Below are 13,799 nucleotides of genomic sequence, written 5' to 3' on the forward strand. Positions count from 1 at the left end.
GCATTGAAATGTATTTGTGGGAAGAGAGTAATTTATATATAAATCACAAAATACATTTGTGAATCCTTCTCTGTGCATTCATTATTAATGAGACTGTTCTGACCCCATACCTCAACCCCAATATCAACTAAATATGTATAATTCCTACAATCATTTCTCTTTATTTATACAGGCACAGCAGAAGGTTTGCACACTTCACGGAGGAGGCCAAACAAATGGCGGCTGGACTACTTCCACCAGTCTTCAGACTTAAGCGAAAAAGAGAAGTGATTTACGTTTCCAGTGACAGAATAAAAATAATATATTGTATAGGCTTAAAATTGATTTGACTGTTTGATTCTTTTGTCAGTGAGTTGGAGCTGATGGCAGTCAGCATGAAGAAGCTATATCTTTATCCTTCTGTAGATTATTTGTATTTGTAAATAAATTGTGAGGACTTGTGTGGTTATTCTTCAATGTACTTTTATATCAAATTATGATGATATCCTTAACAAAAAAATTAATTTGATTCTATTAGACATATTAAAACAATTACTTAATTCTAATGGTCAATTACTTAATGAGCAGTGTGTAAAGTGTTTAATACACTCAATTCCATTAAATAATAGTCTACACACTAAATTAGTATATTTGTCTAAATAACGGTAAAAAATATTAAGCTATAAAAATGGTTACTGACACGTCATAATATTGTTTTATCATGTTAATTTTTTGGTCTAATACGTTTTTGGTCTAATAAGTCTGATTGAGGGACGAGATGGGACAAATAGTTCCAAGTCCAAGAGACCCGTCCTGAAAATAATTCAAGCAACACAACAGACTACACGCTCCCTAACCTCGAAGAGACCTTCGCTGCTCTAGCTGGGTCTAAACGGTTCATCAGTCTTAGACCTCAAGTCATGATATTAACCATTTCAAATGGAAGAAGCAGACGCAAAAGACAGCGTTTCTCACTAGGGTTTTGGGAGTTCAAGTGTATGCCCGAAAACATCTTAAATGCACCATCCACCTTTGAACGGATTATGGAAAACTTTAGGAAAGAAATTAACCTGAAGGAAGTTATTTGGGTCATACTGCAATGCTTAAAGGAATAAGGGATAAAACCGTCCCCAGATAATTTTTTTCAAAAGATTTTTTTTCCGAACACTGCTGTGTGAACCAAGTCGATTGAAGCTGCAGAATGGAGCTATTTATCGTGAGACACAGGATGGTGCAAATATTCAATCAACGTTGTCTTTCTGATGAGCCAAGACCAGTTGCACTACAGGGGCTCTATGATAGCATGGGTCACATGCGTACTGAGAGAACAGTAGACTTAGCAAACGCAAGGTACTATTTGCCCGAGGATGATGCCATCGGTGGAAACAAAGGTGAAGATCTTTGAGTGTTGTGTTCATAGGAAAGCTTTGCCCGAAAGAGCTGCTCCCTTAACAAGTATAACGATTAGTAGGTCTCTAGAACTTGGTTGTACAGGCAATTTATCCTTGGACCTGGATCGGTTCAGTACCAAAGATAAATGAGAACCAACAGATAAATTGACAAAATACGCGGTGGCTGCCAACTGCGAACCAAAACGAAAATATTTAAATCGCACCCTACCTTAAATGCTCGAGACACTAAGTGCTTTGTGAAGCCTCTTGTTCATAAGAACTGTTGTACGAAAATAGTGACAGAAATCTCTCCCTATCAACTAATGTTCGGGAGAAAGCCAAGGCCTGCCAGTCGAGCTCATCCTCGGGCTGCCTGTTAGTTACACCAAGAAGTCTCATTCCCAGTATGTGAATTATCCAAAATTTCGCCTGGAGAAGAGAAAAAAAATTGCAACTTCCAATGCTAAGAAGAACGCTGATCGCAACAAAACTCTTTGACAAACGAGTCAAATAATCTACTCTTGATGTAGCCGATCATGTCCTTGTCCGTGATGTCAAGCTTTGCGAAGACACAAGCTAGAAGACACGTGGGAGAATGATGTCTAGGTTGGTGTCAGACAAGATGGTGACCTACAGGTCTAAACGTTGAGCTTGAATGTAGAGATAGACCAGTAAGAACATTATATATGAGAGGTGCTGCTTCATGTGGGTTTCTTCCGCAAAATAAAAAAGGGAGAAGCCCGTCAAAACACCTTCAGTAAGAAGGCCAAGAACCCGGTAGTGTCCTCTGAATGATTAAGAGGAGGATGATTCATACTCCGAGTTCGGTATCCGTACCTCTTCAGACTGCACAACCTGATGTGTCTATTCCTATCCAAAACACTCACAAATGGAGGAACCCTCCTTGTGTAGTGAGACAACCAGACTTACGCAATCCTGTTTCTCCTGCCAACAAACCATCTGAGCACGGGGGAAGTCCCAGCAGAGACCAGTGAGGAAGACCCATCTACCAAGAACGAAACACAATCTTTAGAACCTGCGAGTATCAACTCAGAAGAACAACCACCTGAACAAGCTATCCTACCTGAGCATGTCAACATAGCTATTAAGGACCCCTTACCTTAACATTACCTCTCATTCAGAGGGCAAACACTGATAGAACCAGCCCCTATTGTACATATGTCTGGAGAGGAGGTAATGTTTCCCCTATATGCACCTGAAATATGACCGCTGCTGCTGAATTTCATTTTTTTAACAAGAGGAGAGGAAAGCTTATCTCTTTAAAATAAGAATTTTGCGCGACGTAAAATAGAACATTCCGTGCGCCATGGACGCTGGATATGCACTTCATATCCAGGTCAATTCAAACATTTGTGAGTAAAGCATATTTAACGGAGAGGAGAGCTCCGTCTTATCACTTTAAAAAACGAATGTTATATTATTTTGCGCTACGGACGCTTCATATCAAGGTCAATTCACACACCTGAGTAAAGCATATCAACGGAGAGGAACTTCCGTAAAATTGGAAATTAATTGGCAGATTCGGAGTTTGCGGTTCTATAGATCAGTGAAACATCGTTGCAACACAATTGACACCTCCAACTAAATGAAGTAACCTAGAGAACCAGCTACAACATTGTTTTTATCCAAACGAGCCGTCTTTAGCGAACCGCGTGCCTAGGGACCGCATGCAAAGTGCAAAACTGAAAACGACCACAATGGTAAAATTTCAATAGCGTCGCTATTATTGACTCTAGAGACCCAAAACTTGTTCCATAGAGGCATGGTCTCTTTATGGTCCTACTACATTCTTTAGTTTTGAAAAATATATCTTATTTTTTAAGGATCTTTTATTTAGGAACAATTTCAATGGCGTTGCCATTATTGACTCTAGAGCCCCAAAACGTTTTCCGTATAGGCATGGGCTCTTTATATTCTTCCTGCAACCTTTAATTTTGAAAAATATATATCTACTTATTTTTAAGGTATGTTTGATTGTAGTAGTATTTGTGTTATGTGATTTTAGGCTGGTTGTTGATATAATATATTTTTTGTTAAATAAATGTAAATAATTGTTTTAAATATTATACTTGTATTATGTTTAATCTCTCCATATTTTCCCTGCTCATTACTGTGCACAAATGTACTGCATGTACTTAGGCCTCAAGAGCCCTTCTGGTACCGGCAGACGCATACAAACCTCCCGGCAGGGTGCACTTTGCGAGCACATAACAAAAAAACATTTCACCTCCACTGCTGCAACTCCATCCTAGGGGAAACACTGCGAGGTGTATGTTTGGAACATCCACAAGTTGTGGAAATGCATTTCCATCGTTCCATCGTTCTACAAGGCAGCATGAGAAGCCTGAGACATTCTGTAGTCCAGATCTGAGAGTTCCTCAACATCGGTGGAACAATCCCTCTGCCAAGGTTTAAGCGAGGCATTTGTTGGATAACTAGAGGGTTTGAAAAGGAACAGCTCATACTGTTGCGACAGAATGTCGCAATAGACACGCAATAGACCGTCCTACCCTTGTCTCTTGTCTATTGTGACCGAAGACGAAAGTTAAGTTGAGAGTAATAGATGCATCCATATTTAACTTGGACGTGGTTTTGTGTTCACTGTATAACGTTTGACGGACAACTAGTTTGGCAAAGATCACCACCTGCCGTATGTTTGAAGATTTCCCGTACCAAGAAGAATAATCAGTTATTGTGGACTAGACACCATAGGTGTTAGTTTCGGGATGTTTCTTTATATACTGTTCGGTTTTGTCTCAACTGCAATAATAACTTTTTTGGTTCAGTGGTTGCAGTTGGATGACGTGCAAGATGGCAAGATTTCCCATTGGATTCCAGATTCAGATGAAATTAATCAACTCTACCTTAAGGTGTAGTAGGACCTGCGTTCATATATGCTAAATTACCACCTCACGTCGTTTGGGTTAAAATTCATCATCTGCGCTCTGTAATTTATTCAGATAACCCTTCGGTAATCTATTGTTTCGATGTTTTTTACGTAATAGTTACCTCCGTATAATTGTATTTATGTTAATCAGCTGAAATATATATCTATTTGATTTGCTTTCCTAGAAAGGTCTACAGGAAGCCGATCCTATATTTAAAGTAAACTGGTGACTTTTGATTAAACATTCACTTTGCTCCAGTAGCCAAACCTATTATTAGTCCATTCAATGATATTGTAGTTAATCTTAATAAGGGCTTCACACAGGATCAGATTAATAGACTAGTGAAGTCAAGTCAATGTTATTTGTATTGCTCATAATCACAACTACAATCTCAAAGAACTCAATAGGTCATTTATGTATGACACCCTAACCCTACCCCCTCAAAGGGCAGGCAAGAACCGCGAAGAAACCTTGAGAAGGAACGCAGTGCGGGGGATCCTTCCTTCCAATTAACAACAATAGGAAAATGTATATAACTATAGAATGAAGTATACCAGAATCATCGTCATCTACACCCCTAGGCCCTATGTCAGGGAGGGCCTCCCGTCTTAACTTGCAGTTATTGTAACCAAAAGCTTATTACTTTTTAATTCAACCATTTTCTTATTGCACCAAGAACCACGCTTCCATTTCCCGCAGATTGTTTTTTCCTTTCTTACAGGACATCCTTAAGGCGCAGCTGTTTGGATGAAAGGCTGGTAATGGGAGTGGAGAGGGTGTGGAGTGGTGGCGCTGAGGGGCGGCGCAGGCTGGCCCGACGATACCGGGTGTCCATAATGGAACTGTAAGAACCGTGGGATGAAGTGGCCAGCCGTCGCTATGACGTCTTTCTGTGTCTCGGCGTGTCTGTGCGTCAGTCTCTCTCGTCCTCCCGTCTGTCAGGGTCGGTCTGCCGTCTGTGTCTGCACCCCGACGTGCATGACCAGGTGAAACGTGTGCACCGTAGAACAGAAGAAATGTCACGACAGCATCTGTATATTTTAAAAGACTGCACGCAAAATAAGTAAAAAAAATTAATCAAAATACTGCACCCACACATTCTCACCACGGCCGTTGAACGGTGAAATAAAGTGCACATTACCAGTCGAAATTGCACAACAATGGAATTCATAGACATTGTCTAAAAAGAAACCGGTAGTAGTTAAGGTTGAGTGCATTCTCATCCGTCTTTGTTCGGCTACAGCTATATTCAGGGGGGCGGGGTGCATAATGAATCCAGTCTTCTGTTTTCGCTCCCCGGCACACAGCCAGGCTCTCTCGTACACACAAATATGTAGTTATCGATAGATTATGTGTGAGGCAGCCAAGAGCTTCGAGATTCCAGGAAGGGCCTGGTGGCGATATACAAACCGGTTAATGCCGGTTAAGGTGTCAGTCAGTGAGAGTGAGAGCGATGGGGGGGGGTGAGAGTGAGTGTGAGTGAGAGAGTGAGAGTGAGAGTGAGAGAGAGAGAGCAAGGTGACAGAGGAACAGGAGAGGGAAAGATGGAGAATAGAGAGAGAAATAGGCAAACAAAAAGGTGACTAGGAAGAAAAGAGGGAAAGATATCTATATTTAGAGGGAGACAGAAAAAGAGAGAGAGAGACCCCTGGTGAAAATCTGTCAACACTGCAGGCTTGGTTACCTACACATGGTGTGTTGCTTATGTTGATTCCTAGGTAACACTAACCCATCCCAACCAATCAGAGAAGGTTTTATACAAGCGGGATCAACCAATGAGGCACATGATGCCAGACACCTCTATGACCATAGGGACGGTTAGAGCACGGCTGTAACAAACTTGACAGTTGGGGGAGCCAGACGGCGGGAAGATGCGCTGTGACATCCCATAATTTCTTCCCCAGGGGGAACACTTGGTGTCTGGAAGATTGCAACCAAGGGGGGGGGGGGGGGGGGGGGGGGGAGTCTCTCTCTCTCTCCCTCTCCTTCTCCCTCCCTCTCCCTCTGCCAACCTCCCTCTCCCTCCCTCCCTCCCTTGTTAGTGAGGGGGGGGGGAGTAGTCTCTCTCTCTCTCTCTCTCTCTCTCTCTCTCTCTCCCTCTCCCTCCCTCCCTCCCTTGTTAGTGAGGGGGGGGGGGGGGGGGGAGAGGGGGCCTTAACGGACGAGCCCGTCGTTGGCACAGATGGAGGAGATGAAAAAGATGCACACACAAACACACACAATCTCCTAAACTGGCGTAATCAGAGATTGCCTCCAAAAAAGCCATTCACAGACGTCTCTTATTGAGTGTGTGTGGAGTCCTCAGAGTACGTGTTCGCCATTTAGGAAGAAACACATCCGATACGGGCACAGAGCAGGTCACCTGCCACGTGCGGGCGTGTGCACGTGTGCGGGCGGGCGTACCTGCTTGGCTAGAGTGACGGAGTCAGTGTGGAGACGGGCTCTGAGGTGGGGGTCCAGCTGGAATGCCGGTGCGATCTCCACCACCTAAAAAAACAACAGCAATGAACTTTATTCAAAACTATTCGCTGCAATAAATACAATTCATTTCACAAAGAACCATGACTTGATTGACCCAAGTTCACATTGAGTTCAGATTTGAATTAAATATACAAAGTCATACAGTGTGTTGTTCAACGCTGGTATTTATTCAGGGGGTCTGTGGTTCAGTGGTTGTACAGACCGGTGGGCAAATACTCAGAGGAGCATCAATAATTTAGTGTCATTTAACGTTTCCTACTTTGCCTGTGGGTGGACAGATGCTTTTTGGGGTATTTTTGTCAAACGAAAAGCAGTTTTATCGGGTTTTGAGCACAAGGTGGGTACGATTCTTGGCTTTATTCGATTACCCCCCCATCGCCCAGCCCTACCGCACATCCACAAGATATTGGATAGAGCCACTGTTGTGTTTTTTATCTCCTTTTGACTCTCGCAACAGATTCAATAAGTAGATAGACAGATTTCATTTTCTTTCTTTATCACACAGTTCCACAGCAAAACTCTGAAAAAAAATTCCCTGACCCCAATACAAAGAAAAATACATAAAAATCAATTCCCAGTTGACAACAAAAAGAAAAGTTCCCTATCATCTTCCATCACGAGAAATAAAACCACAAAAAAGAACACAAAACTAACTTGAATCTCAACAATCATCCTTGGGAGAACATTGCTGGAGATGTGCGAAGGAGAGATCTAAGATCAGGGATTTCCGGCAGATTACGTCTCGGAGAATCAAAGAGTGAGCCAGAGTGAGCAGCAACTGTGGCGCTAACACGATTAGAGTCTGTAACGTAATTAAAATAAGAACGCCCCAATAGGCGCCAAGCGTTGGAAACGCGATAAAAATAATAACGGCCCTTGAAGTGATAATACGGAGTGAAATATGACTTCTTTCCAAGACGCTTGTCACAGGGAAACCGTTGTTGGCAAGAAGGAAGGATTATTTAAGGACAACTAACGTTTTTGTTTTCCTAAACAGGCCCCATATTATAGCACATTTTATAAATTTGTTTTTATTGCTGCATTTCCCTTATTGGCTGCTTCTGGCTTATGGATGAGACGGTGCAGTCTGACAGTAAAGTGGGCTTGAGCAGAGTACAACATGTAGCGTTGCCCCGTAGGTTCATGAATCGTAGCTCGGCCGGCGCAAGGTGTTACCGCTACGTTGTCAACGCCCCGAGCCGGTGGTTCTCGTGATTCTTTACGTGTGAATTGATCGGGATGTGGATCGTCAGAGTGCCGCGAGTGTCGACGGTCTGTGTACTATAAACATGATCAGTCACTCGGCGTCGTTCTGGCAAACCGCAGAAACCAGGTTTGTCTCTGGCAGTCGGGAGTCGGCCCGCGCTGCCTCTTGGCTATCGCCTACATTACTCACCCGCCCGCCTGCCCACTATGCTGAGTTGCCGCGGCACTTGTGTGCACCATCTAATACAGCAGAAAATGCCATCAGAGTGGGGGGGCTTAAATCAATTAAAATGACAACGTCGGCACTCGTGAATTTGAAATGGAAAACTTCACCTTTTGGTGTCGCCGCTGAATGGAGCAGTCTCTCTCGAAGAGATGGATGACATTACCGAACTTGTCCCCTGGAGAAAGAGGAGGGAGAGGGGGGGAAGGAGATTAGAAAAGGGGTGAGAATCAGAATGTGTGTGTATGGGTGAGAGAAAGAGAGAAATAAGGCGGGAGAACATTGAAGAGAGGATTTGTGAGGGGGGGGGGGCACATGGAGATGGTGAATGGAAGGAGAAATATTGAGGATGGCCACAACACACTAGAGAGACTCCGAGACAGAAAGAGTTCAAATGGGAGGAACAGGCAAAAAGCTGAGAGTCAGACAGGGCGAGAGGCAGGAAGAAGACAGAGTGGGTTAATTACAAAAGAGTCAAAGGAGGAGGAGGAGAGAGACAGTGAGCTGAGAGAGAAAAAAGAGAGAGAGAGCTGAGAGAGAGCAGAGAGCTGAGGAGAGAGCAGAGAGAGAGCAGAGAGAGAGAGCTGAGGAGAGAGCAGAGAGAGAGAGAGCTGAGGAGAGAGAGCAGAGAGAGAGCAGAGAGAGAGAGAGCTGAGGAGAGAGCAGAGACAGAGAGCTGAGAGAGAGCAGAGACAGAGAGCTGAGAGAGAGAGAGCTGAGGAGAGAGAGAGCGAGAGGGCTAAGAGAGAGCAGAGAGAGAGCAGAGAGAGAGAGAGCTGAGGAGAGAGAGCAGAGAGAGAGCAGAGAGAGAGAGCTGAGGAGAGAGAGAGCGAGAGCAGAGAGAGAGAGCTGAGGAGAGAGCAGAGAGAGAGAGAGCTGAGGAGAGAGAGCAGAGAGAGAGCAGAGAGAGAGAGCTGAGGAGAGAGAGAGCGAGAGAGAGAGCAGAGAGAGAGAGAGCTGAGGAGAGAGAGAGAGCTGAGGAGAGAGAGAGCGAGAGGGCTAAGAAAACAGGGCTGCGGGGAGGAGAGGTGTGGGACCAGGGGCGTTTAAATGGATCATTCTGGTTATTCTCCAAATCCCTCTGTGGAGGCTAATTAATCAAAGTCACGACGTAAAACACACCCACACCACAAGAGGTCAGAGCACACATTATAAAGAAGATTTGAACAGACACACAAAACACATAAATACAAAGAAGACAGAATACACTAATTAACATGTGCAATTGTTGATTGAATGCCCAATTCAATCAACACAATAATTTAAAACACAATAATGACACACACACACACACACACACACACACACACACACACACACACACACACACACACACACACACACACACACACACACACACACACACCCTTTTCTTGAACGAAATATTGTTAATTGGTCATTTTAAGACCATTTGCAATAAAAGCCCAATATCTGCTAGTACACCATTTCATAGAGAAAATCACTTCTAATATTAAGAATATCAAGAAATTGGGATGTCAGATATTTTGCCAGAAAGTGAAAACAGTGAATTATGTATTCATTCTGGAACGACTATTAGCCCTGATTAACCAATCACCTTCACCCTGTGGCTGTCGCAGCGCAACTCACTCTAATGCTGTTGCCCTTTTTTCAAGGTCTTCTAACAATCAGCCATGTAACAAGTAAAAGGACAAACAAAAACAGCTCCAACTATTCACATCAGTGTATGCAGATTCTGCGATATCAATCAAGTCAGCAAAAAATCTGATTGCTTCCACCCTCAGCCTTACATAGCCTAGTGGAGACGAGTGTACGCTGCGTCCTTCCTCCAAAATAGCCCTCGGACTGAGGGGATTCAATTATAATGGAGTTTGACTTTTTAATCAAAGTGTAAAATAGTGTAGCAAATGGCAGTTTGTGGATGAGTGGGATTATGAAAAGCGGGCGTGCATTCTTTAGTGCAGCCATGTCTTTGAGAAGTTAGTGTTTGAGGTTGTTTCCCAGCTCGATAACTCAAGGCAGGCCTTCGATATTTTGGAGAAAGTTGATGCACTGTTGTCACGTTTTTAAAGGCAACCTGTATTGACATGCCGCAGGGAGAGTAAACACTGGCATGGAGCATCGACTCCTACGAGATAAATGATCAATACATTTAACATATTGCGATAAACAAGTCTATGAATGTAGTTTACCACTATGGATGCAATAAGAGTACCGTGTGTTGAGAAACATAAATAGGCTGTTATCTCCATCATGCAGAGTCTGTGGTCACTATGCCGAAAATACCTGATTGTGAACTACAGCCGTCCAATATTGACAAAAGCAACAAAGATAATCCCTTAAACCAAACGGAGGTCGTGTTCTTTGTGTACAGTGACAGTCCCATGAAGATCCGTTTTTCTATTGCTTTATTAACGTGGGAGAAAATAGCAATCGTGTTTATAGAAAACCGTGATGTAAATAAGCACGCATGTAACACATCCACCACCACCCACACCACTGTCATCATCACCAACACCATCATCCTCATCACAAACATTACCATCATCATCGTTACCATCCTCACCATCACTGTCATCACCACAATCATCATCCCATCCACCAACATCGTCGCTATCCCCGCCACCGCCACAGCGCTCCCCCTCTCGCCCCCGCCTCGGTCTCCATGGCGACAGCCTACTCACCGAGGATCTGCACTTCGATGTGCCGCGGCTTCTCGATGAACTTCTCCACGAACAGGGCGCCGTTGCCGAAGGCGGCTAGCGCCTCAGAGTAGGCCCTCTGGTAGTTCTCCTCCAGCTCCTGAGGTTCACCCAAGCAACAACCATCCAGTTACACTCCACTCTTCAAACAACAACGTCTTACGGTATGAGACTCCCTTTTGCCGACGACAAACGTCCGGTACGAGGGTTCACTGAATGTCCATGAGATAGAAACAGGGTCCAGTTCAGAACGATCCAAGTGGAACGTTCCAGAAGGCTGAAATAAGTGAGCAGGTCGAGTAGGCCGACAAAATGCTAGGTTTTGACCTAACAAATCTAACGAGACGGGATCAGTGAACGCCTTTTAATGAGCTCAGGGCCTGAGCATTACCTGTAGTAGGATATCCATCCAAGGTAATCTTAAGCCAGACTGATCGTTTTCCTCAAGCCTATTGAGGGGCTGTCTTCTAAATTCTAGACTGATGGTTGAAGGATTTTCGATTTATAAACTGTATTTGCAACCTATTTGAAAAACGTATCTTCCCTTGTTCACTCAATGAACCTTGCATGTGTTATTCACATAGACCTCTCTTTCACCGGTTATATATACTTGACGGTTGTCTGTACAGTGTAGGACGGATCATTTCCATGAAGCCTATAAGATAGGGCTGAACGATTTGGGGAAATAATCTAATTGCGATTATTTTGATCATATTGCGATTGTGATTTAATGTGCGATTTTTATAATTTATTAAGTTCCTTATGTTGTGTATTGTTCACAAAAAAATAATAAATCATTCTTAAGTATGACCAACACAAAATTGGAAGCAGTCAACATAAAAACTGCTCTTTCCTTTAGGCCAGGCCGATGTTTTGTGATACATTTATACTATAAACTTCTTTATTTAACTATTGAATTGTAAAATAAAAATAAATTAATCCTACTGATTCCCAGTCAACAACAAATCACTTTTTTTTTTTTTAATCACAGCCTTTGCATAACGCATTCTTTTACGTCGCAATTTCGATTGAATTCGATTAATCGTTCAGCCCTACTATAAGACGTTCCACCGTAACATCGTCTTTGGTGGTCCAACAGACCCCCTCCTCTCATCAAGCGCTGCGAGAGAGCCTGACTACCTTGTGACCGCGTCATCTCCCCTCAGTGACCCCTCCGCAATCTGGAGAGCGGGGATCATCTGTGGAGGGAATGACCCAGGGCGGCGTCTATCAGCCTGGGATCGAGAGAGGCTAAAGACAGGGCCGAGGTAACCAGCTGGGGAACGAGTTATCGGGGGATCTACCTCTCCTCTCCTAACCCCCCACCCCCAACTGCAAAGCTTCACATGACTGGCAGTTTGTCGACGGTCGATGGTAGAGCTAGGATCTGAGTAATTAACGACGTGGGAAGACGGTTGGCGAAAATAGTAGAATAGTTTATGAAATTAACTCTTGATTTGTTCAACGACCGAACATCTTTGTTTTCTAATGAATGTTACGGTGCACGGTGACATTGACTATAACGCCGGCTGGGTGGACTAATTAGTCGTATAAAGCTTCCCTCGGAGCGCCACTTGTATCCATAAAGTCGCGGACTTGTTACGTTAACGAGCGACATCATCTACTTCCTGCCCACCAAAGAGATGACAGACTGCTCGCCCTACCTCCTCCTCACCCCGATATAGCGGTTACCATACTGCCCAGGCAACCCTCTCTTGAACCATCACCTCCACCTCCTCCTCCTAATATAGCCGTGGCGAGCCTTCCCCCCCCCCCCCCCCCTACGTCTCCTCCTGACCCATCACCTCCTCCTCCATCTAATAGAACAATGCCAGCCTGCTAATGCGGCTCGCGCAGCCTCGCTGTGCGATAGACGGGGGGAAAAAAAAAGAAAGATAAGACCCCGAGAAAATGTCAACGTCTAATTGCCAGCGTCGGGTTTTAGCAACACGGCGGAAAAGGTCAAACTTTGAAATTGGTTTATCTCGTGGCACGGCGATTAAAGAGGAGAAACAGGCCCGGCCAATGACACCAGGGTTTACTGGGGTTGAGGGGGGGGGGGGGGGGGGCAGGACAAACAACATATTAAATTCGTATCAATATACCCGTCTCTTGCGAAATACAATAATATCCGTGCGACCGTGACTGCGTTTCTCTCTTGCTTGCTCTTCAAATCAATTTAAACAAAATGCATAATAAATGAGGGGAGGATGAAGGAGGAGAGGCGGCGGTTGTGCTCGGCTAAGCAGCTGAGCTGCAGCCGGCTGAACACAACGCAGCGAGGATAGTGACGAACCACTGGCTCGTAGACCACGCTGGCTGGCTGGCTGCCAGATCACATGAAGGGAATCACAAGGTGCGGACACCTCTGCAAAATGCAATTCCATTCATTTGTGTAACACACAAAGTATCCATACACAAGTATTATATTGATCAAGTTATAATCATTACGGTTCTAAATTGCACTTTACTGTATGATGTCACGTGGTATAGCGTTTTGTGTAGCGCCTTAAGACACTAATGAAAATGCCAGAGGCATAGGCTCTCTCTCACCCACCTCGTACTCTCGGACCACCCTCATGCCGCGGCCCCCCCCTCCGTAGGCTGCTTTGAAGATGATGGGGAAGCCGTAGGTCTGGGCGAAGGCCTTGGCGTCCTGCATACAGGTGAGGGGGGCGTCAGTACCCGGGACCACCGGCACACCTGGAGGGAACAGGGAGGTGGGGTGGGTAGAGAGAGAGAGAGAGAGGGAGGGAGGAGAGGGGAGGGTAAAGTGGTAGAGGGATGAGCAAGGTAGAGGCAGAGAGAGAGAGAGAGGGAGGGGGAGGGGGGGGGGGGGAGAGAGAGCAAGGGGGAGGGACAGAGAGAGACAGAGACAGAGAGAGAGGGGGGAAAAGAGAGAGCAAGGGGGAGGGACAGAGACAGACAG

General features: G+C 44.7%; 1 protein-coding gene across 2 annotated transcripts in view; it reads right to left on the minus strand.

Moving 5' to 3' along the window:
- LOC115529545 (pyruvate carboxylase, mitochondrial) overlaps positions 1–13,799 on the minus strand; it is a 268,651-nt gene that overhangs the window by 237,081 nt on the left and 17,771 nt on the right. For both annotated transcript variants that reach the window (XR_003973581.1, XM_030338305.1), the window contains exons 6-9: positions 13,428–13,573; positions 10,853–10,970; positions 8,300–8,367; positions 6,683–6,766 (exon numbers count right to left, since the gene is read on the minus strand). Coding sequence is in view for 1 of the 2 variants with exons in the window: in XM_030338305.1 (XP_030194165.1) it covers positions 6,683–6,766; positions 8,300–8,367; positions 10,853–10,970; positions 13,428–13,573 (416 nt within the window). In the remaining variant the exon portion in view is untranslated. The remainder of the gene's footprint in view (positions 1–6,682; positions 6,767–8,299; positions 8,368–10,852; positions 10,971–13,427; positions 13,574–13,799) is intronic.

Source organism: Gadus morhua, chromosome 17 (assembly GCF_902167405.1).
Source record: "Gadus morhua chromosome 17, gadMor3.0, whole genome shotgun sequence".
Lineage (NCBI taxonomy): Eukaryota > Metazoa > Chordata > Actinopteri > Gadiformes > Gadidae > Gadus > Gadus morhua.